General features: G+C 46.4%; 2 protein-coding genes across 2 annotated transcripts in view; one reads left to right on the forward strand and one right to left on the reverse strand.

Moving 5' to 3' along the window:
* LOC127045143 (uncharacterized) overlaps nt 1-22,398 on the forward strand; it is a 1,042,790-nt gene that overhangs the window by 702,787 nt on the left and 317,605 nt on the right. The gene's annotated exons all lie outside the window — the stretch shown is intronic.
* HEY1 (hes related family bHLH transcription factor with YRPW motif 1) lies at nt 17,537-21,261 on the reverse strand. The gene is made up of 5 exons (XM_050941213.1): nt 21,078-21,261; nt 20,710-20,785; nt 20,521-20,604; nt 20,256-20,337; nt 17,537-19,363 (listed from the first exon to the last, which is right to left on the reverse strand). Exons 1-5 carry the CDS (start codon nt 21,167-21,169, stop codon nt 18,780-18,782), a joined length of 918 nt encoding a protein of 305 aa, XP_050797170.1. The 5' UTR covers nt 21,170-21,261; the 3' UTR covers nt 17,537-18,779.

Below are 22,398 nucleotides of genomic sequence, written 5' to 3' on the forward strand. Positions count from 1 at the left end.
TTTGTGTCAGGGATGTGCTTTTTGCTATTCCCATGAAAATCATCCCAAATTTGGCCAAGTTACAAGTCTTTGAAAAACTGCAGTTCACAAATGCTCAGTAGCAATTTATTAGATTTTAGCATAGGAATGGGCAAACATTTTGGCCTGAGGGCCACATGGGCATATGGAAATTGTATGGTGGGCCATGAATGCTCATGAAATTGGGAGTAGCGGTGCAGGAGGAGGTGAGGGCTCTGGCTGGGGATAAGGTTTCTGGTGTGGGGCCAGAAATGAGGAGTTTAAGGTGTGGGAGAGGGCTCCAGGTTGGGGTGTGTGGGGGGTGGGGAGTGAGGGCTCTAGGGTGGGGCAGGGGGGTTGGGGTGCAGGAGGCAGCTCCAGGGGTTCAGAGGGCAGGAGGGGGATCAGGGCTAGGGCAGGGGGTTGGGGTATGAGGGCTCTGGCTGGGGGTGAGGGCTCTGGGGTGGGGCTGGGGATAAGGCATTTGCGTGCAGGAGAGTGCTCTGGGCTGGGACCAATGGGTTCAGAGGGCAGGAGGGGGATCAGGGATGGGGCAAGCAGTTGGGGCATGGAATAGTGAGGGCTCTGGCTGGGGGTGAAGGCTCAGGGGTGGGGCTGGGGATGAGGGGCTTGAGTACAAGATGGAGATCTGGGCTGGGATCGAGGGGTTCAGAGGGCAGGAGCGGGATCAGGGCTGTGGCAGGGAGTTGGGGCACAGGGGAGGCTCAGGGGTGCAAGCTGCGAGCAGTGCTTACCGCAAGCAGCTCCTGGAAGCAGCAGCATATTGTCCCCCATTCAGCTCTGAGGTGCGGCCAGGATGGGAACCGCTGCCTATGGGAGCTGTGGGGGGTTGTGCCTGCAGATGGGGCAGCGCACAGAGCCGTCTGGCCATGCCTCTGTGTACTATGTAGGAGCTGGAGGAGGGTCATGCCGGCAGCTTCCTAGGAATCGTGTGAAGCGGGGTAAGCCCCTGACCCTGCTCCCTGCTCACCAGAGTAGGGCAAACCTCCAACCTTGCTCCCTGGCAGGAGCTGAGGGCCAAATTAAATGGTCTGATGGGCCAGATGTGGCCCACAGGCCATAGTTTGCCCACCTGTTTTACATAAGAACGGCCGTACAGGGTCAGACCACAGGTCCATCAATGCCCAGTATCCTATCTACCTACAGTGGCCAATGTCAGGTGCCCCAGAGGGAGCAAACCTAACAGGTAATGATCAAGTGATCTCTCTCCTGCCACCCATCTTCACCCACTGACAAACAGAGGCTAGAGACACCATTCCTTACCCATCCTGGCTAATAGCCATTAATGGACTTAACCTCCATGAATCCATCCTGTTATCTTTTAAACACTGTTATAGTCCTAGCCTTTACAACCTCCTCAGGCAAGGAGTTCCACAAGCTGACTGTGTGCTGTGTGAAGAAGAACTGTCTTTTATTTGTTTTACACCTGCTGCCCATTAATTTCATTTGGTGGCCCCTAGTTCTTGTATCATGTGAATAAGTAAATAACTTTTCCTTATCCACTTTCTCCACATCACTCATGATTTTATATACCTCTATCATATCCCCCCTTAGTCTCCTCTTTTCCAAGCTGAAAAGTCCTAGTCTCTTTAATCTCTCTTCATATGGGACTCATTCCAAACCCCTAATCATTTTAGTTGCCCTTCTCTGAACCTTTTCTAGTGCCAGTATATCTTGTTTGAGATGAGGAGACAACATCTGTACACAGTATTCAAGATGTGGGTGTACCATCGATTTATATAAGAGCAATAATATATTCTCCATCTTATTCTCCAGGGCCGGCTCCAGGCCACAGCGCGCCAAGCGCGTGCTTGGGGTGGCACACCATGGGGGGCGCTCTGCTGGTTGCCAGGAGGGCAGCAGGCGGCTCCGGTGGACCTCCCGCAGGCATGCCTGTGGAGGGTCCGCTGGTCCCGTGGCTCCGGTGGAGCATCCGCAGGCATGCCTGCGGGAGGTCCACCGGAGCCACGGGACCACCAGACCCCCCGCAGGGAAGCCTGCGGGAGGTCCACCGGAGCCGCAGGACCGGCGAGCGGCAGAGAGTCCCCAGTGGCATGCCGCCGTGCTTGGGGCAGCGAAATTGCTAGAGCCGGCCCTGTTATCCTCTATTCTCTTTTTAATGATTCCTAACACCCTGTTTGCTTTGACTGCCTCTGCACACTGTGTGGATGTCTTCAGAGAACTATCCACAATGACTCCAAGATCTTTTTCCTTACTCGTTGTAGCTAAATTAGCACCCATCATATTGTATGTATAGTTGGGGTTATTTTTTCCAATGTGCTTTACTTTACATTTATCCACATGAAATTTCATTTGCCATTTTGTTGCCCAATCACTTAGTTTTGTGAGATCTTTTTGAAGTTCTTCACAATCTGCTTTGGTCTTAACTATCTTGAGCAGTTTAGTATCCTCTGCAAACTTTGCCACCTCAGTGTTTACCCCTTTCTCCAGATCATTTATGAATAAATTGAATAGGACTGGTCCTAGGACTGACCCTTGGGGAACACCACTAGTTACCCCTCTCCATTCTGAGAATTTACCATTAATTCCTACACTTTGTTCCCTGTCTTTTAACCAGTTCTCAATCCATGAAAGGAACTTCCCTTTTATCCCATGACAACGTAATTTACGTAAGAGCCTTTGGTGAGGGACCTTGTCAAAGGCTTTCTGGAAATTTAAGTACACTATGTCCACTAGATCCCCCTTGTCCACATGTTTGTTGACCCCTTCAAAGACCTCTAGTAGATTAGTAAGACAATTTCCCTTTACAGAAACCATGTTGACTTTTGCCCAACAATTTATGTTCATCTGTGTCTGACAATTTTATTCTTTACTATTGTTTCAACTAATTTGCCTGGTACGGATGTTAGACTTACCGGTCTGTAATTGCCGGGATCACCTCTAGAGCCCTTTTTAAATATTGGTGTTACAGTAGCTAACTTCCAGTCATTGGGAACCAAAACCGATTTAAAGGACAGGTTACAAACCATAGTTAATAGTTCTGCAACTTCACATTTGAGTTCTTTCAGAACTCTTGGGTGAATGCCCCCTGTTCCCAGGGACTTGTTAATGTTGAGTTGATCAATTAATTCCAAAACTTCCTCTAGTGACACTTCAATTTGTGACGGTTCCTCAGATTTGACACCTACAAAAGCCGGCTCAGGTTTGGGAATCTCCCTAACATCCTCAGCCGTGAAGACTGAAGCAAAGAATCCATTTAGTTTCTCCGCAATGACTTTATTGTCTTTAAGCGCTCCTTTTGTATCTTGATCATCAAGGGGCCCCACTGGTTGTTTAGCAGGCTTCTGATGTACTTAAAAAACATTTTGTTATTACCTTTTGAGTTTTTGGCTAGCTGTTCTTCAAACTCCTCTTTGGCTTTTCTTATTACATTTTTACATTTAATTTGGCAGTGTTTATGCTTCTTTCTGTTTACCTCACTAGGATTTGACTTCCACTTTTTAAAGGAAGTCTTTTTATCTCTCACTGCTTCTTTTACATGGTTGTTAAGCCACGGTGGCTCTTTCTTAGTTCTTTTACTGTGTTTCTTAATTTGGGGGATACATTTAAGTTGGGCCTCTATTATGTTGTTTTTAAAAAGCATCCATGCAGCTTGCAGGGATTTCACTTTAGTCGCTGTACCTTTTAATTTTTGTTTAACTAACGCCCTCATTTTTGCATAGTTCCCCTTTTTTAAATTAAATGCTACCGTGTTGGGCTGTTGAGATGTTCTTCCCACCACAAGGATGTTAAATGTTATTATATTATGGTTGTTATTTCCAAGCGGTTCTGTTATAGTTACCTCTTGGACCAGCTCCTGTGCTCCACTCAGGACTAAATCGAGAGTTGCCTCCCCCTTGTGGGTTTCCGTACCAGCTGCTCCATGAAGCAGTCATTTAAAGTATTGAGAAATTTTGTCTCTGCATTTCATCCTGAGGTGACATGTTCCCAGTCAATATGGGGATAATTGAAATCCCCCACTATTATTGAGTTCTTAATTTTGATAACCTCTCTAATTTCTCTTAGCATTTCATGATCACTATCACTGTCCTGGTCAGGTGGTCGATAATAGATCCCTAATGTTATATTCTTATTAGAGCATGAAATTACTATCCGTAGAGATTCTATGGAACTTGTGAATTCACTTAAGATTTTTACTTCATTTGATTCTACATTTTTCTTTCACATATAGTGCTACTCCCCCCACTGCACGACCTGTTCTGGCCTTCCGATATATTTTGTATCCCGGAATGATTGTGTCCCATTGAATGTCCTCAGTCCACCAGGTTTCTGTGATGCCTATTATATCAATTTCCTCCTTTATCACAAGGCACTCTAGTTCACCCATCTTATTATTTAGACTTCTAGCATTTGTGTACAAGCACTTTAAAAACTTGTAATTGTTTATTTGTCTGCCCTTTTCTGGTATGTCTGATTCTTTATGTGAATGTTTCTCATCCGATCTGGCCGTTACATTATCCTCTTCTATCCTCTGCTCCTGACTATAACCTAGAGAATCTCTATCAATAGACTCTGCTCTAAGAGAAGTCTGTCCGATCCACATGCTCCTCTGCAGCAGTCGGCTTTCCCCATCTCCTAGTTTTAAAACTGCTCTACAGCCTTTTTAATGTTTCGTGCCAGCAGTCTGGTTCCTCTTTGGTTTAGGTGGAGCCCATCTCTCCCGTATAGGCTCCCCACATCCCCAAAGTTTCCCCAGTTCCTAATGAATCTAAACCCCTCTTCTCTACACCATCATCTCATCCATGCATTGAGACTTTGAAGCTTTGCCTGCCTACCTGGCCCTGAGCGTGGAACTGGGAGCATTTCTGAGAATGCCACCATAGAGGTCCTGGATTTCAGTCTCTTCCCTAGCAGCCTAAATTTGGCCTCCAGGACATCTCTCCTACCCTTTCCTAGGTCATTGGTACCTACATTTACCATGACCACCGGCTCCTTTCCAGCACTACACATAAATCTATCCAGATGCCTCAAGAGATCTGCAACCTTCGCACCAGGCAGGCAAGTCACCATACGGTTACCCCAGTCATCACAAACCCAACTATCTATGTTTCTAATGATCAAATCTCCCATTACTAACACCTGCTTTTTCCTAGTGACTGAAGTTCCCTCCCCCCAGAGAGGTAACCTCAGTGCGAGAGGATACTCTAACGCCATCTGGAAGGAGGGTCCCAACTATGGGAAGGTTTCCTCCTACTCCAATTGACTGCTCTGCTTCCCTGGGCCTTTAATCCTCCTCAACAGTTCAGGGGCTGTCTGACCGGAGGTGGGACAATTCTACAGTGTCCCGGAAAGCCTCATCAACATATCTCTCTGCCTCTCTTAGCTCCTCCAGTTCCACCACCCTGGACTCCAAAGCCCGTACGTGGTCTCTGAGGGCCAGGAGGTCCTTGCACTGAATGCATATATACGCCACCCACCCACAGGGCAGGTAATCATACATACTGCACTCAGCACAATAAACTGGATAGCCCCCACTCTGCTGCTGGACTTCTGCCTGCATTGTCTCCTGCAGCTACCTAGTTATTGAAAGAGTTTTGTTTAAATTAAGAAGTTTTGAATGTAATTTAGTTTACAGGTTTTAAAGAACAGCAAGTGAACCTTGCCCCCTTCCCACTCCCCTTCCAAAATCCCTTGCGAAACTCCCTGTTAGCAGCCCCTGGTCACAAAGCTCCCTGGTTGCTTGTGCACTGCTTTATAAAGCCCTGGTCTTCTTGATAGACCTGCCCACTGACTAAGGCTCAGCCAATTAAACAGAGGCTTCTAGCTTTCAAACCTTCCTTTGAAACTCACAGCTCCAACTGCCAGTCACAGCACACGGTCCTTCAAACAGCCAACCAGACAGATGGACAAACACAAGCTCAGCACACAGCAAGTAAACCCCAAACACACACTGCAGACAGCCACTTACCCCAAAGGTGCTGTATTTGCTCCTCCTTTACCTGAAGAACTCCCTTGCGAAACTCCCTGTTAGCAGCCCCTGTTCGCAAAGCTCAACAACTAAAATCTCCAACAATTCCATGCTGAATGAACGTGCTCCATCCACTCAGAGCTCCAACATGTGATGGGACTGAGCATGCTCCAGCCCACAGCTACAGGGGCAAAGTTGGACTTGCCCTGTAATATATGTACAAGCTTGTGCTGGGGCCAGGCATCAGAATGAAGAACGAGAGCCTGTCTCTCCTATGCTCTCACTGACACACGCTGCTGCTGGCACCTAGGTAGTGTGAGCAAGGAAGCCATACAATACAAATGCAAAGGGAACAAAAGCTTGATCTGGGAAGGGAATGGAGTAGAATGGGAAAGAAGTCTGGTGAGAAATGCTGGGACTAGAAACTGAGAATGGTGGGGGAAGGAAGTCTGGAACTGATTGGGCAAGGAGGCTGGGACTGGGAGCCAGATCAGGGAGGCAGGGGAAACAGGAGACACTGAAATGGGATGAAGACCCTGAGTTGGAGACTAGAACTGGGAGTCAGTGGGCATAGGGATGGGTGAGACAGATCCAGCAAGGGGTTGGGAATAGGAAACTGGGACTGGCTGGGCAAGGAGAGTGGGGACAAGGAGTAGCAGCACAGGATGGAACTAGGACTTGCTAGAAAAGAGACTGGGACGAGAAGCCTGAAGAGTGGAAGCTGGAGCTAGACAGAGAGGATAGGACTAGGAGAAGGAGACAGGAGTGGGGAACAGACAGCGACAAGTGGAAGGGATGAGCAGAAGGGGTCAAACTGTGGGGGATGGAGGAAGAGAACCAGGAAGAAGAGTCTGTACCCATTAGAGAACACTCCTCTCCAGAGCCTGGAATGGAACCCAAGATCCCTGAGTCTCCCCATTGCTGTTACAAGTAGCTGTGAAACCACAGGCACGGCACATCTCTGATCCCCCTCTAGTGCTGATATACATAGAGGATGACAATCAATGCAGCTATCAGTTATGCCATTAGCTCAAGTGGCAAAGGTCAGTTTGGTGGATCTAAAGTTCCCAACCCTGCTAATGACCTATGTGAGGCCACCTGACAGAACTTCTCTTTTTTTAAGTTTGCTTTTATAGAAACCTAGGAAATCACACACACAATGTTAAAAGAATGTTAAGGCTGTCAAATCAAGCCCTCAAAAGTTACAAAATGCCAGAATTTAGGTTCCCTATGCAAACCTAAGTCAGCCCTCTTGTGTATCTGCATGATGATGATGATACGGTTTTAAACTACAGGCCCCAGCCTCACTCAGTGCACATGATGGACCTGCTCTAGGGATGAATCAGGGCTGTGCACCTATTGCAATTCCAGAAACATGGCTGGCCTAAGCCTGTCACCTTACCCAGGGACAGAGAGGGGCCAGTGAATAAAGGTCACTGCTGAATACTAAGGGCAACAAATGAAAATTAGGGATGGGAGTTAAGGTCATAGGGCAAAACTCAGGGAATCAGAATGGGACACTGAGAAGAGAACCCCCGACAGCACCCATTTCTCTTCAAAGGCATCTAAGGAGTCAGACAGTAGACACTGCCCAGAGGACGTTTGCTTGGGGGCATGACTTAACAAGGGATGAGAAGTAGGCCCCACAGTCAAAGAGCACTCCCTCCCCAAGATCCATCTTCCCCCTCTTGGAGTGATGGCTAGCCATCTTGGCTGGCACCAAGAGGAGGTCAGCAAGGAGGTCTTGCAACTTTGTAGATCCAAAGATGGAGCGTGCATAAATGAGGCAGTATGGGGAGAAGTACAGTCAGAACCTCAGTATGAGGTTGTGGAAGAGCCAGAAAAGGGGCTGCAGTCTGATGCACCCGACATAGATGTGTGTCCCTCTCACTGCAGAAAGGATAGGTGTCAGGGGAGTTTGTACTGTCCCAGGTATGTTCCTGTTCTCACAGCTCCATGGAGGAGCCACCAGCTGATATTCCCTGTGGGCCATGGAACCAGACTGGGGTAAAAGTTGGCCCACCAGGGGTCCTTGCCCTCCTAAGGTGGCAGCAGGTCCTGCCGCTTGGTGACAGTGCAGGACACGAGGGTGAGGAAGTGGATGTTATGAGGCATGAGCGCATACGTTGTGCAGGAGGTCAGACTAGATGATCATAATGGTCCCTTCTGACCTTACAGTCTATGAGTCTATGAGATGTTTTCTGGGTGTGGTTTAGAGATGGAGGGGCTGGATGTCATTCAGACAACTTAGGTTGCATGTTGGGGGTGGACAGGGAGGCTTGTGAGGAAGAAGCCTGATGACAAGTTCCAGAGAGACTGGAATGAGGGCAGGCAAGGAGCACCCTCCTGCAGGACCTCTCAAGAAAAGCAAGAGAAGTGGTAGGCAAGACTGCTCACACCTCCTGGAGCACACAACAGGGGACACACAGGGTGGACAGCCCCGTGCACTGGTCTAGCATCTGTGGTCCACCTTGTGCCTCCAGTTGTAATCCAGGAGGACTCAGTCTGGTGACACTAGCCAGGACCAACCTCTGGCAAACAAAGGGAGACTCTACCACGTGCATACACAGATGAGGGTTGTGTAGCAGGGATTCTACAACAAGGTCCTCCTCCTTCAGTGGCCACTATGGACCTGGTCACTGAAACTAGCTTCCAGATCCTGAGGAGGTCCTGGTAAAGGTCAGCAGCTCAGAAAGGTCTCAAAGGAGACCTCTTGGGTGGAGGTAAAAGAGCTGTTGGTCGTATCAGAGCCATTGGGGGCAGCAGCAGAAGGCATGCATCATGCTCCAGGCCAGACTACCGGCTCTGCAAAGGAGCTGTCTATTTGACTTAAGACTCTGGTGTCTGATTTGCAAAAGAGCTGAGCACTCACCACTGTAGAGGAATGCCATGAAAGCCAACTTTGAACATGAGAGTGTTTTATAATGCTAAATACTCTGAAAAATCAGGTACTAGATCTCTCAAATTGAGCACCTAAAATTAGTGGATACTTCTGACCTTAATCTGTGCCTCAATTCCCCATCTGTCCAGCAGAAGTAACATCACCACCACACCTCACAGGACTATTGTGAAGACATTATTCATTTGTGTGAAGCATCAGATACTGTAGTGAGGAGCACCATAGGAAAGCCAATGAGGAAATTAATAATTCTGTATTCAGAATAGGATTTGAAAAAGAGTGCAGTAAAAAACACCCAGGGACCCACATGGAACAATGAGGATAAACCAAATATTGCATAACTGCACATTCTGAGAGCACTGTCCACCTTGTGCACTGAAATGTGCACATAATGTATATATGCACAGGGGTGTCAAATTGAAATTGTACCTTCAACTCCAGCATCTCGATACTTTTCAGTGCTTGACTTTGCAACCTTCCTAATGTTGTTTGAATGTATTTTTGTGATTATATTATCTACCACTATTATCACCCCCTCTCCAAAGGCACCAAGCACATTCTCTTATAGCTCTTCTAGGGTGGGCCAATCAAACAAACAGCTGTTAAAGCCCATGGAACTATGTTCTGTTCATGTGGGTGTCAAATATAATCAAATAAACTCTTTCCATGGACCGAATGAAAGATAAGAGTTAACCTAAAGCGGTAGCGTAGCTTCACCGTCTGGTGACTACACTATTAAAGGAAATAATCATATGAAATATGAATCATAACTCTTTCAGTAGCTATTCAGTGCAGCCTGGGCATGTCTGTTGTGCAGGGCACTGAAAGAAAATGACTGCCTTACATAGCACATGAACTAGAAACAAAAGTTGTACCTTATCTGCACTAAAAAGGTTACAATTTAGCCACCAATGAAGGCTAAAGAAGTGTCTCATCACAACCAACTTATTGCTTAAAGTCTGCATAAAATGAGACTGATTCAGTGGCACAACAGAAAGACATTAGAAAAATCCCTGTTCTTTACTACTCTAAGTGGAAATTTGGCCCAACACTCCATCTCAGTACGCCAGCTCAGGGGCAGGCAACCTATGGCACGGATGTCAAAGGTGGCACACAAGCTGATTTTCAGTGGCACTCACATTGCCTGGGTCCTGGCCACCAGTCCGGGGGCTCCGCATTTTAATTTAATTTTAAATGAAGCTTCTTAAACATTTTAAAAATCATATTTACTTTACACACAACAATAGTTTAGTTATCTGTTATAGAAAGAGACCTTCTAAAAAGGTTAAAATGTATTACTGGCACACAAAACCTTAAATTAGAGTGAATAAATGGAGACTCGGCACAGCACTTCTGAAAGATTGCTGACCCCTGGCTTAGCTGCTGGCAAAAACCTGTGTAGTTAGATCTGAAGTACAAGGATCAGATCTTAGCTGGTATATATTGTCATAGCGCCATGGACTTCAACTGAGCTATGTTGAGTTTACACAAGCTGTGGATTTGAGCCCCAAGGTTCTAGTCTCTGCCTCTGTGTGCACGTTCTATGTGGCAGTTGTGACTGCTCTCTGCAGCAGGTTGATTTGTTACCCACCATAGACATTAGTTGTTGGGTTACAGATATATGTACCATTCACATCCCCAGAAAATCCGGATTGTAGCAGGGTAAAGTCTAATCATTTATTCCAGAGGGTGCACTATCCAAAAAAAGTAATTTTAGCATTGAGTTGTCATTGTGTGCTCTAGAAAACATGAAAGTCTCTAAGGAGCAAAAACTTCCTGTAACCAGTGCCTTAAACTTTGCCCCACCTTTGTGCAGAACAGGCAACTTGTGGAAGAATGTCATCCAGCCTAACAATTGACTATTTCTTATGTACAATAACGTCAGACTCTTTTTAAATAAGAAGCTGGCCGTCTCCCTTCTAAAATAATTCATCTGTTTTATGGAGTGTTGATCTGATTATATACAATTCCCACAAGAAGGGAAGTACCTTTAGAATAAGGACTATTCAGTACTAGTACAGGATTTCCTCTTGTTGTTGATAGTTTCCTCCTAACCCAAGGCGCAACTAATCCCAAAGAAAATTCAAAGGGGCGATCTACAGACAATTAGGCATCTACATTATACAGCAAACATTGTTCAATCTAATTGATGTTTTCCTTACAAAGTAAAAAATAGCTCTGCTCACTGTTTAACATGCTGCAGAACTGTTCTTACTACATTTAGGATTCCCCTCACTCTCTGTTTATATTATACAGAGAGTCACATCATGTACTCTCCAAGACCCAGTGCTTATACACAACCATTTCCTAACGGTAAGTCACACCTACTTTTACTTCATCTTCAAATATTGAAATTTAATCCCACAATCAACCAACTTCCTCAATACCCTACTACCTCAACGAAGAGTAGATCAGTTCTCTCCTATCAACTGACCAGTGTCATGACTGAAAAGCACTTAACCTAAATGCCTTCATTGACTGGACTTAGCTCCTAAGTGGGCCTAACGTTCAACAAAATCAGAAAGACACATTTTGAGCACAAGTCAGGGTGCAACTGTTGCTTAAGCCACATGCTAGATCTCTGCACAGGCATGGAGTTCCTCCCATCATGAATTAAAAATAGGTATGAACTGGCTGTAAAAGTTTGATCCTAGCCAAACCTGGGAATACAGAGTCAATTTCCCATGGGGTAGAAACAGGGAATGTACAGCAGAAGGCACTTAAATAGATTTTTGTCCAATAGCTCCACACCTATATTCAGGGAAATACTTTAGTAACCCCATACCTAGAGGGGCAGCTGTTGAAGAATGCTGGTTGTTCAGTGGAACTGCTGTAGATCATTCTGAGCATACCAGCTTTTATGCCATATGAAACTCCCAATATATTAGTCTACAAGACTCTTCTCGTGCTCCGACCACAGTTAGATAAGCCCCTTGTAATTATTTGACAGGAAACGTGATCAACAAGTCATGCTGTCTTGTATTTTTCAACCACATTCAGCAAACATGAACCCCAGGCTCTCTCTGTCCTTTGTCAGCCAGACAGCCCATCAAATCAAGTGAAAACGTATCCACAGAAATCCATTCCAGCTCCTTCCTGTTGCTTTAATTATATAGTTGGATCTTAGCCTGTGGCTCACCTGACTCTGGCTTACTGAGCAAAGCTCAGATTGAGAACTATTGCTTTTCCCCCTCCATTTGAATCCTTCACATATCGTAAACGCCTCCATGTCTTATTGCCTGTTGACAATTTTTAAGCATCTTTACTACAGCCAGTGCAACTACTCATTCATGTTTCATTTGTTCCCTAACTTCCATTTCCCGAGGGCCCTGTGTTTTAGTCTTCTCGCTCTTTCTGGAATTCTATTCCAATTAAAATAGTGTTCTGCTGTTTTTATTGCCACTCCTGCAGCTTCTGTCTGCAAGAGCAGCAGCACAATACAGAGATTTAAATGCTCATATGGAAAGTATTTATCCCACTACTGGGTTTTTTTGTTTGTTTGGTTGGTTGGTTGATTTATTTTAAAGTCCACTGATTATCACAAAAAAATGGGAAATGCAACTAATGAGAAAAAAGTCCAACCAAGATCTAAGAACCCAGAGCTACAGGTAGATGTGACACTGTGCTGCATGGTGCAGGTGCGCATACAGGACGAAACAACACATGCGCGCAGCAGGCAGAAGAGAGAGATGTTCCATTATATTAATCTCTGCATTAGACAACCTTAGATGTTACATGTTAGCTCTGAGAGGCTCAAGGCTCCCTGGAGCTCCCCAGAGCACCCCCATCTGTGGTCAGGAAGGGGAGAGCAAAAGGTATGACTCTGCTGACTGGCACCGAGGTGGGAAAGAGGAGGTGCAGAAAGATGGCTCTGCCTATTCTCTGCTCCCTTTGCAGCAGGTTGTTCCAGGAAGGAGCAACTTGATAGTAGCCCCTGAACTCTTCCCATGCGTATCGACCACTGCTCTGAGCAGCCTTTACGCAAGCCATGCAAATGGATAGAGAAGGCAACTTATTTCCTCCATAGTTTGGCACCACATTGGCTAGCTATTTATAAACAGCGTATGAAAAATTAACAGAATGTGTTATAGGGTTAGCACTTTGAAAAGGATCAAAAGGAGTATGGAGAAAACACGTTATCACTGAGGAACTATAAAAACCAGGGAGGGAAAAAATGATTCCCATTGTCCATTGTCTCTCATCACACACCTTTTCCACATTTTTGAATCCCATTCAACACTAGCGTTTCAAGTTTTATTATTCTAAATGCATGTCAGTGCCTGCGTCTCCTGGCTCTGAAAGAAAGGGACAGTTATAAATAAAAATTAGAAGCTCCCCAAGAGAAGAGAGAAGCATCCAGTCAAGACCCAGGTGCACCATACTCTTAGAAGTTTAGGTTGATTGGTTACTGCTTGGACAACAGATGCTTATATTAGTGGATCAGTGCACTGAGTCACCTGGCAAACTTCATAATTCACCCCAGCAGCCCTTTCATTTAAGGTCTTAAAAAGGGCTTTGTAAAATGTTTCTGTTACTGTCCCACCCCAAGTCCATGACTACCCATTATTCACTACAGCCTTCCAGCCTTGTGGAGAGAACATGTTGGAGAGCAAATTTGGAGCTTCTGGCAAGAGGTTCTGGTGACTAGTCACACAATATAGAACAGGAAGAAGGATTTCAGCTTATCTGTACTGACTTGGCTGGTTCTTGGGAAAACCTGGCTGGCTTCCCACTGCTATGCAATATTCTTAGAAGTCTTCTATCAGCATTAGGCATGCTTGCCATTTTGCAGGTGAAGAGAGCCATAGCCAAGACTTCTTTTTTCCACATGATCGTAAGAAACTAAGTTATGCTACCAGAGTTCTCTCGGGCTTCAATAGGTTCCCCCCCCCACACCAAAAGGTAAGTCTGTCACTTCTGTCAGCTATTCCCTAGCACAGACACAGAATTCTAATTCTAGAATTACCCATTTTTACACAGTATTGATCAAGCTTTCTAGACGTGTTCCACATTTCAACTTGTTCTTCTCCTCCAAGAAAAAAAAAATCATTTTTGCTTTCAGGCTGCTCCCAGTAGTTCAAGGTCTCTCCATCATCCTATATCCCCCACTGAGCTCTAGCCTCATAACACACATGTGCAGACTGGGGGGTCATCAAAGTTGTAGCATTTGGGGTATAATTTGGGGCCTTGTGTTCAGGATGCAGATTTGACATACAGAAATATCCCCTCTCTTCCCCTTCCATTTAAACTCATGTCCCTATAATTATCTTCCAGCTGTCAGGGATGAACAAAGCTCATTTAGTGACACTCTTGATTAGCCATCAGGTATCAGTATATTGCAATTCAAGTCTTGCCTAGTGTAAAAGCCTATTCTGCCTTTTCTTACTTTTTGTAGTAAGAGTAGTATTAGAGTATCCACCCAGCAGCAATGGAAAAAATAGAACTATGAAACTAGTGCATTGGTATAAACTGGTCATAAAGGTATTTTGTCTGGAAATCAAAGAGTTTCTACTCACCAGAGTACTGAGATTCTGAAATAGCCTTTTGATAGGAGGGGGAGGAGGGCAAACAAACTTATCAAGCTCCATCTTAAAACTAGTTGGGTTATGTATGAGATATTACAAGGGGTTGCCCGCAAAATCAGGAAACTGGAGTCAATGACCCAGGAGATCCCTTCCAGTCCTATGTTCCTAATTACCTCAATACCAGTGATACTCAGACTGAGGCTCACAAGCCCCAAGTGGCTCTTAAATGTGTCTTCAGTGACTAATAATTAAATCACATGGTGTTTTAATATTATGTGCTGCAATCTAAGTTATTAACCAATCAGGCTGATTTTACTGTGCTATTAACCAATCATAGTTGACAAAATAAGAATACTTGGTCAGTCATTTTGATGTGAGAGTTACATAAATTATACACATAGTAAATAAAACAATAAATTCACACAATTGTGGCTCTTTCGGGTAATGCTGATTGCTAATTTGGCTCCTGAACCACTGAGGTCCGAATATCACTGCTCTCTTGTGCTATACTTTTACAAATAATGAGCAGTTTTCAGCTGCAGATCTTAAAAATGTTTACTAAGGGGGGAGGGGGACAAACACTGTTCTCTGCATTTTACGTCTGAGGAAACTGTGACACAAAGTTTAAATAACTTGCCCAAGACTAGCCAGCAAGTTAGTGGCAAAGTCAGGAACTGAACTCAGGTCTCCTGATGTATGGAATGGGGTCCCATCTACTAGGCCAGTGGTTTTCAAATTGCGGGTCGCAGAATGTAAGGCACAAGGTCGTGGCAGCTCTGGTCATTAACAGCCTGCTTGGTGGTGAAGTCTCCTTGGTGGTGCTGTTCCCCAACTAAAACAGGCTAGTCCCTACCTCTTCTGACACTGCGCTGCGCCCCAGAAGTGGCCAGCAGCAGGTCCGGCTCCTAGGTGGCGGGGCCACAGGGCTCCTTGTGCTGCCCCCGCAATCCCATTGGCAAGTTCCCAGCCAACGGGAGCTGGAGGGGGCATTGCCTGCAGGCAAGAGCGGCGCAGAGCCGCTTGCACAGCTCTGCCTCAGAGCCAGACCTGCTGCTGGCTGCTTCTGGGGCACATTGCGGTCTGCAATGCCAGGACAGGCAGGAAGCCTGCCTTAGCACCCCCGCTGCACTGCTGACTGGGAGCTGCCTGAAGAAAGCCTGTGCCCCAACCCTTTGCCCCAGCCCTGAGCCCCCCCAAACCTGAAGCCCTGTCCCGCACGCCAAACCCTTCATCCCCAGCCCTACCCCCGAGCCTGCATCCCCAGCCCAGGGCCCTGACTCGCTCCTGCACCCCAACCCCCTGCCCCAGCCCAGATCCCCCTCCCACACCCTGAATCCCTCCTTCCCAACCCCACAGCCCTCACCCCCACACCCTAATCCTCTGCCCCAGACCTGAGCCCCTCCCGCACCCCAAACTCATCATTTCCCGCTCCATTGGGTCACAGGCATCAACAATTTTCTTCAACGGGGTCACCAGAAAAAAAGTTTGAAAGCCACTATACTAGGCCCTGCTGCCTCTCCTGCAATTTATTTCTGGGCACCACCAGAGTAGTACCTATCGGCATAATTCCCTTGTTTCAAGACCATCATTGGTAGATTCTGAACCTCTGAAGAATACCCTATATTTTCTTTAGAAAGCAAGTATAAGAATTTTTTTTCATAAACGTTTTTGCTTTTGTCAATAGAAAGGACACACTCTAGACTGATTAAGATACAAATACCAGTCTTGAACCTTATAATGCACTCTGCAAACCCGGTTTATTCAGTGTTAGGGCAGTGGGATAGAAATAATTATATGGGTCTCTGTACACAGGAGAGCCAGCAATTTAAAGATCGGCAAAAACATTTGGATGTGAAGGAAATAATCACTGAGGCTTAGCAGCTTTGTGGTTTAGAAAGCCTTTAAACTTTATGAAAGAGCAGATGTGTGCACTCTGGCAATCCCTTAGGTAGAGATGTGTTAGTTTAGTACCAAACTAACAGGAACATAATTATATATGTAACAATATACATCTGAAAGAGAAACTGGAATCTGACTTTTATAGCCTTTCATTTCATATGTTTATAGCCACTATATTCTATAACTTCTTCACTGTGATACATTGACATACTTCTAGCACTAATGTTCAGTTTTGCTTTTCCTACCTTCATGACTGGCAACAGTTTTCTCCAGCCTAGGAGAACAGAATGAGGTTATATACCTGATTTCCCTCCCATATTAAGTATTCCCAACCTCAAGGCAATGCTTCTTTCAACTATGGGAGCCGAGACATCCGTCAGGCTCCAGTCAATGCCACTCCTATATTAGGCAGAGAATTCTTTTAAAACAACAAAGTACGCTACTCCCAAGGGGCCAGGCACTTTGGCTCTATTCTGGCAGAGTTAAGTCAGAAAAAAAAATAAGCCATTTAAAGACAGAATTATTCTATAAAATCAAATGCACAGAGGAGAATTAAGGTACCTGGAGGAGGAATCCTTAAGTTCTACAGGTGCTGACTTCCAGAATGCTACAGAAAACCAAGTGCCCCAGGTCATGTCTCTGTTCATGCTGCTTTAGGGAAGTATTTTACACATATGACATCATATTGTTAAGTTCAGTATGTGTGAGCCAGCTGCACCGTATTATTAATATTGTAGTAACACACAGATTCCAATCAGTGTCAGAGCCCCATCATGCTAAATGCTGTACAAACACATAGGATGTAAAATGAATTTGAATTTTATCTGCAGAACTCACATAGATGTTTGGGCAAAACAAAACTCTCATGTGTGAGGCAGCATCAACAGGTTCCTAATGCTAACTTAAAAAAAAAAATCTTAAGTAATTGCAGTGGCTTTTACCAGCATGTGCAGTGCAACTTCACCTTCCTCTCTAGACCAATGTTGGTGTCTTTCACCTTAGCCTCCTTGGACTGGCAAGCATGGGAAAAGCAAAAAAGTAATCTTAATACTCATTTTTTAAGCCTGATTCTGACAGGTGGCTTTATCATGAGACATAGCACTACTCTGTGTACTGAATCGTAGTAGAAAAGTACACAGTAACATTTAAAGACATACTTAACATCACTGTGCAACTATATGTCACAGAAAGAACAAGTAGTAGTTCTGCAACCTCTCAGAGGGTACCCGTGGCTACAGAATTCCCCATTGACACATCAGACAAAAATGTCATTCAAAATAGTTTGTTGTTTCTCCTTTATTTAGCCACAAATACAAAAGCGACCAAACCCAATTCAGTGGAGCCCACTAAAGAATACCTCTTGACAGAATAAACCTGTTCAAAATGAGAGAGTCTCATGAAACCCAAACCAGAATATATACAGGAATACCGCAGAGCCCTTGTAAAATATGAGGAATCACCTCTGGGTGCATCTCAAAGTAATATACAATAGAAAATTGACCAGTTAAGAGAACACATTTGTTACCAAACAAGCTTATGACCGAACAGGTTTCCACTGTACCATTCCTTTGGCTATTTAAATACCACCACAATTTATTTTAGGTGCAAATTTGAAGCTGATGAAAACAGTTACCCAAGTATAAATTTAGGGTACTCCATTGTAACCAAGATCAGGTTCTGAGCCCACACAATTGAAAGAATGTTTACAATTGGCTCTGGCCAGTAAAGTGGTGTAAGGTGTTGGTCTCCCTCCCCCATGGCCCCACCTAAATCAACACCAAAACAATTCACATTTGATCAGTAGCACCTTTGCTATTCTAGCAGTAGTTTGCTCTTGAGCAAAAAAAAGTGCCCCTCCTTATGCCAAAAGAAATAATGCAGTGGTTCTGAGTTGTGATAAATGTCCACTAGGATAAGATCACCAAACCCATCCAGCCCGTGACACAGAATTCCTTTTCTGGCATAAACCTGGTCAATCTGATTTGTCAACGCTTTGTTCAGAAATATAAAACTCAGAATATAGTATACAAAAGAATATGTCCTTATAGAACATCTTAATGTCAAAATATTAACAAAAACACAAGTTACGTTAATGCTGAGAATAGCAGTTTTGAAAAATTAAAACTAAAAATAAGCCGTCACTAACAGTAAATAGACAAAAATACACTAAATGTTCAAAAAAGTCCAATGTTCTCAGGCAAAATAGAATCATTTGAGACAAATTGTTTACAAAATGAGTTAAACACTCAGCATAAACCTATCACAAGTGTTAACATCTACTAGTGTGATTTTACTTTTGGACAAACTTCAACAACTCATTTTGTTTGTTTTAAATCTGCTAATACAAAAATGTAAAAAAACTCAAAACACTTCAGCTTTTAGACAAACTTTGTTAAGCTTGAACTGTACCTTTGCCTCAGTTACTTAAGAACTTAAAATTGAAGTTGGCAATAAAACCAGCTCAGCTGAGTTTTTAAGCTTCCCTCACCCTGCGCTAAACCATTAGTTCTTAAAAGGCTCCAATCTCAGTCCCCCATGGTCTATAGGGCTTGCCAAGGTTTGCCGACTGTGCTGGTGCAGATGGACTGAGTACATTAGGCGACAGCAAATGGAATGAACCAAATGAAAAGGGGAACGCAGACAAAGATGCCATGGAGGACAGTAGAGGAGGAGATAGTTTGGAAGTAGAGGTGACCACAGGGAGCACTGGTCCAATGCTGCCATTAGGGGGCAGTCTCAGTGAAGAAGTTTCAGCATGTGGAGCAGCAATTCTGCTCTGGTGATGTGGTTCTGTGGAAGACGTTGTGGTACTGGTATTACTGTGCCCATTCTGAGGCAATAACAACGGGTGAGTGATGTGAGGATGATGTCCAAAGGCACTGCCCCAAGGAATATGTCCAATGCCTGTGTGGGCACTACTTGCTGCTTCCCGTTGAGAGGCATAATTATTGAGGTGAGACACCAGCCGAACTCGAAGAGGATCAGAAGTGTCCAGACCCTCAATAATACTAAGATACCGGACTACTTCAGCCAGGCACTCTCGAAATCCTAAACTCCGATAGTCCATAGCAAGAGCGTGGGCATCAAAATAGCCTAAGAAAAAGGAACAAAGAGTGGAGTCTTAAAATACCATTTTTAGTCATTGGCTACACTGCATCCTCCACACTCCCTGCAAGCACATTTCATTTGAATGTGACGGTTATATAGTTGCAGTTTTCCCCAACAACAGAATGGCTTCCAAAAACTCTTCTATGGTCTAACACGTTTTTCTTTTATAGTATCAGTGTTGTCATGCTGCCAGTCCCAGGACCAGTTGCAGATTGGCATGTGTAAGCTGAAACTGCACACTACCAGCAAAGAACGCACGAAGAGAAGAGATGTATTTTTCAATGCTAGCTACATCAATGGACATGAAGCCACTGAACAGTGAAATTCATTAGTCACACACATGTAAACTTATCATAGGCCATTTTCACAGACTAGCTGTCGGTTCTCAAACATCAATTTATACATTGTCATTTGTGTCAGCTCCTCCACTACCCGTTTCAACCTATAACATTAAACAGCCAAAAAGATCCCAAATAGACAACTTTTAGGTGGGCGGTGGGGGAAGGAAGCTCCTGTTTCTCTTCAGTAGCTGAAAGTTACTTCACTTCACACTGCTGCCATAACGTTACAGAAACTTGGATAACAAATCATTTTCCCAACAAAGCATCTATCTATAGTCTACAACAGCGTAATCTGCACTTAACATAGAACAGTAAATAGACTACACAATGTTCCATGTAAGAGGAAATACTGAATTACCCAGAAGTATATACATACTTCCATTATATTTCTCCTCCCACTGAATGCAGCATGTCAGATGACAAATCTGTGGGACATTCAGTTACAGCTCAGGATGCTGCTTGGTCTTACTACAACTTTGTTGCTGTAATCACAGTTTATTCAGGACTATTGAATCTGTTCTCAGATAAAAGATTACCTTTGCCTCCTGCTGTATGCAACATTTTCAGGTGATCCACAGTCATCTGCAGAATTTCAGCTTTTTCCAGTTTAGCTGATCCCTTGAAAAAGAGAGAGAGCCGGAGAGGGGGTAGAATAGGTCAATTTTTAGAAGATCTAAAAGAGTTTGGCAGAAATAGTGCAAAATGAACTATAAAGGGGTAAAATGCAACACCACTTCCAGTCTGCAGTTCTTGTGACAGAGTCACCTATACTAATTATACTTAGAGCCCAATGTGAATTACCTGCTTTTCAAAAGCACTTGGCACCAGTCTCCTCAGCTCCGACAAGCTGTTATTGATTCGATCCCGGCGACGTTTCTCGATGATCTATGAGTAAAACAGACAGGCTTTCAGCGTTTATTGCAAAGGGCAGGCTGGGGCAAAGCAGCTCGACCCTGGGAGGGTATCAGTAGTTCGCGCAAAGGGACTCACCCCTCTGCGCCTTTTCCTGGCCAGGATCTGGGAGGTGGTGGATGGAGACATTGAACCTGGAGCGGAACTCAAGTTTCTGAAATGAACCACAAACAGTTAGCGCAGACGCCGGGAGCGAGAGAAACGGGGCTGTAAGGAAGGATCAACCCAGCCGCTCCCATAATAACAACGCGAGCGCTGAGGCGGTTCCGCGCGCGGACTCCGGGAGGCAAAGGTGCGAGCCGCCAGGGCAGGGAACCTACCTGCCCGCGGCGGACACGGAGCACGGCCCGGGTGCTGCTCCCCCGAGGATCGCTGCAAACAGGCACCTCCCCTGGCCCCCGCGCCCCACGCACCCTCGGGCACAGCGCCCCCGCTCCGCTCCTCACCCATTCTCGTCCGCGCTCTCCTTCTCCACCTCGACGGGCTCGTCCAGCTCCTCGCTGTCAGAGGAGCTGTACTCGGGGTGCGCCCGCTTCATGCTGCCGCTGCCGGGCAGGGGAGGCTCCAGGACCGAGCCCGGGCTGGCTGGCTCAGTGCGCGCCCCGCTGCCGCTCAGCTCCGTCTCCCCCATCCCGTTCCCACGCCTCGCCTCTTACCCGCGGGAGGGGGGACGCCAGGCGCCGCCGGCCACAGACATCACATTGTAGCCGCTCGCTGGCCCCGCTGTCCTGATTGGCGGACGCGCCGCCGGTCGCAGCCAATAGCCGCCGGCGGGGAGGCCGGCCAGCGACACGCCTCCTCCCCCTGCCCTGGCGCTGCTTGGGGTGCGGCTGCTCGGAGCGACACATGGCCGCGTTCGGAGCCCGCCCCCGTCGCTGCGCCATTGGCTGGGCCGGAAGCCAGTCGGGCGCTGGCGGAGCCGCACGCGTGGCCTAGCGGCCGTGGGAAAGTTGCTCGGTGCCCGGCTGGCGGCCAATCGGGGCCGGCTGCGGCGTTGGGCGGTGCGTGCGGCAGCGGCGGCCGCCGCGTGTGAGCCTCCCCCGGCCGCCGGGCGTGGCACAGACAGGCCCCGCGGCGGCTGCGCTCGGGCTGAGCCGCCCACCGCGCGGGGAGCCCGGCTGGCCCTGCCAACCCCCGCGGGGCAGCCTCCGGCCGCGTCTCGGTTCCCTCTGTGCCTCCCCCGCCCGCCGGCGGAGCCGCTCCGGGAGGGAGTGTCACACCGTGAGCTCCCTTCGTGTGGTGGGCCCGTCACGGCGGTGGGCTCTGGCTCGCTACGGAAATGCCCCCTCGCCCTGCCATCAGCCCGCCAGGCCAGCCGCCATTGCTAGCTGTGGTGCAGTGGCAACCAGGCGCCTCCATACGTGTTCCCACGGTGGCCCTCAACTGGGGGCCCGTCGGTAAACACCTGCAGGGGCACCTCATTGGCCTCTCTCCAGTCTCGCCTCCGAAGTGCCCTTGGCCTGATGCCTACAAACAAAAACCTTGATGACTGGCTGCTGGGGTACCAAGGCCACAGCCCCTGAGGCTGAAGGGTACTGGCTCGCTGGTTACTTGTGTTGTCCTGTTATCTGTCGTAGCCCTCTATTCTCTCTTGCCTTTGACTGTAAGCTCCTGGGTGCAGAGATCAGCCATGTGCTCTGTTTGTACAACACATAAGCACAGCCATACTGAGTGAGACCAAAGGTCCATCTAGCCCAGTATCCTGTCTTCTGACGCTGGCCAGTGCCAGGTGCCCCAGAAGGAAGAAGAGGTAATTATCCAGGGGGC

The sequence above is a fragment of the Gopherus flavomarginatus genome, chromosome 2 (assembly GCF_025201925.1).
Source record: "Gopherus flavomarginatus isolate rGopFla2 chromosome 2, rGopFla2.mat.asm, whole genome shotgun sequence".
NCBI lineage: Eukaryota > Metazoa > Chordata > Testudines > Testudinidae > Gopherus > Gopherus flavomarginatus.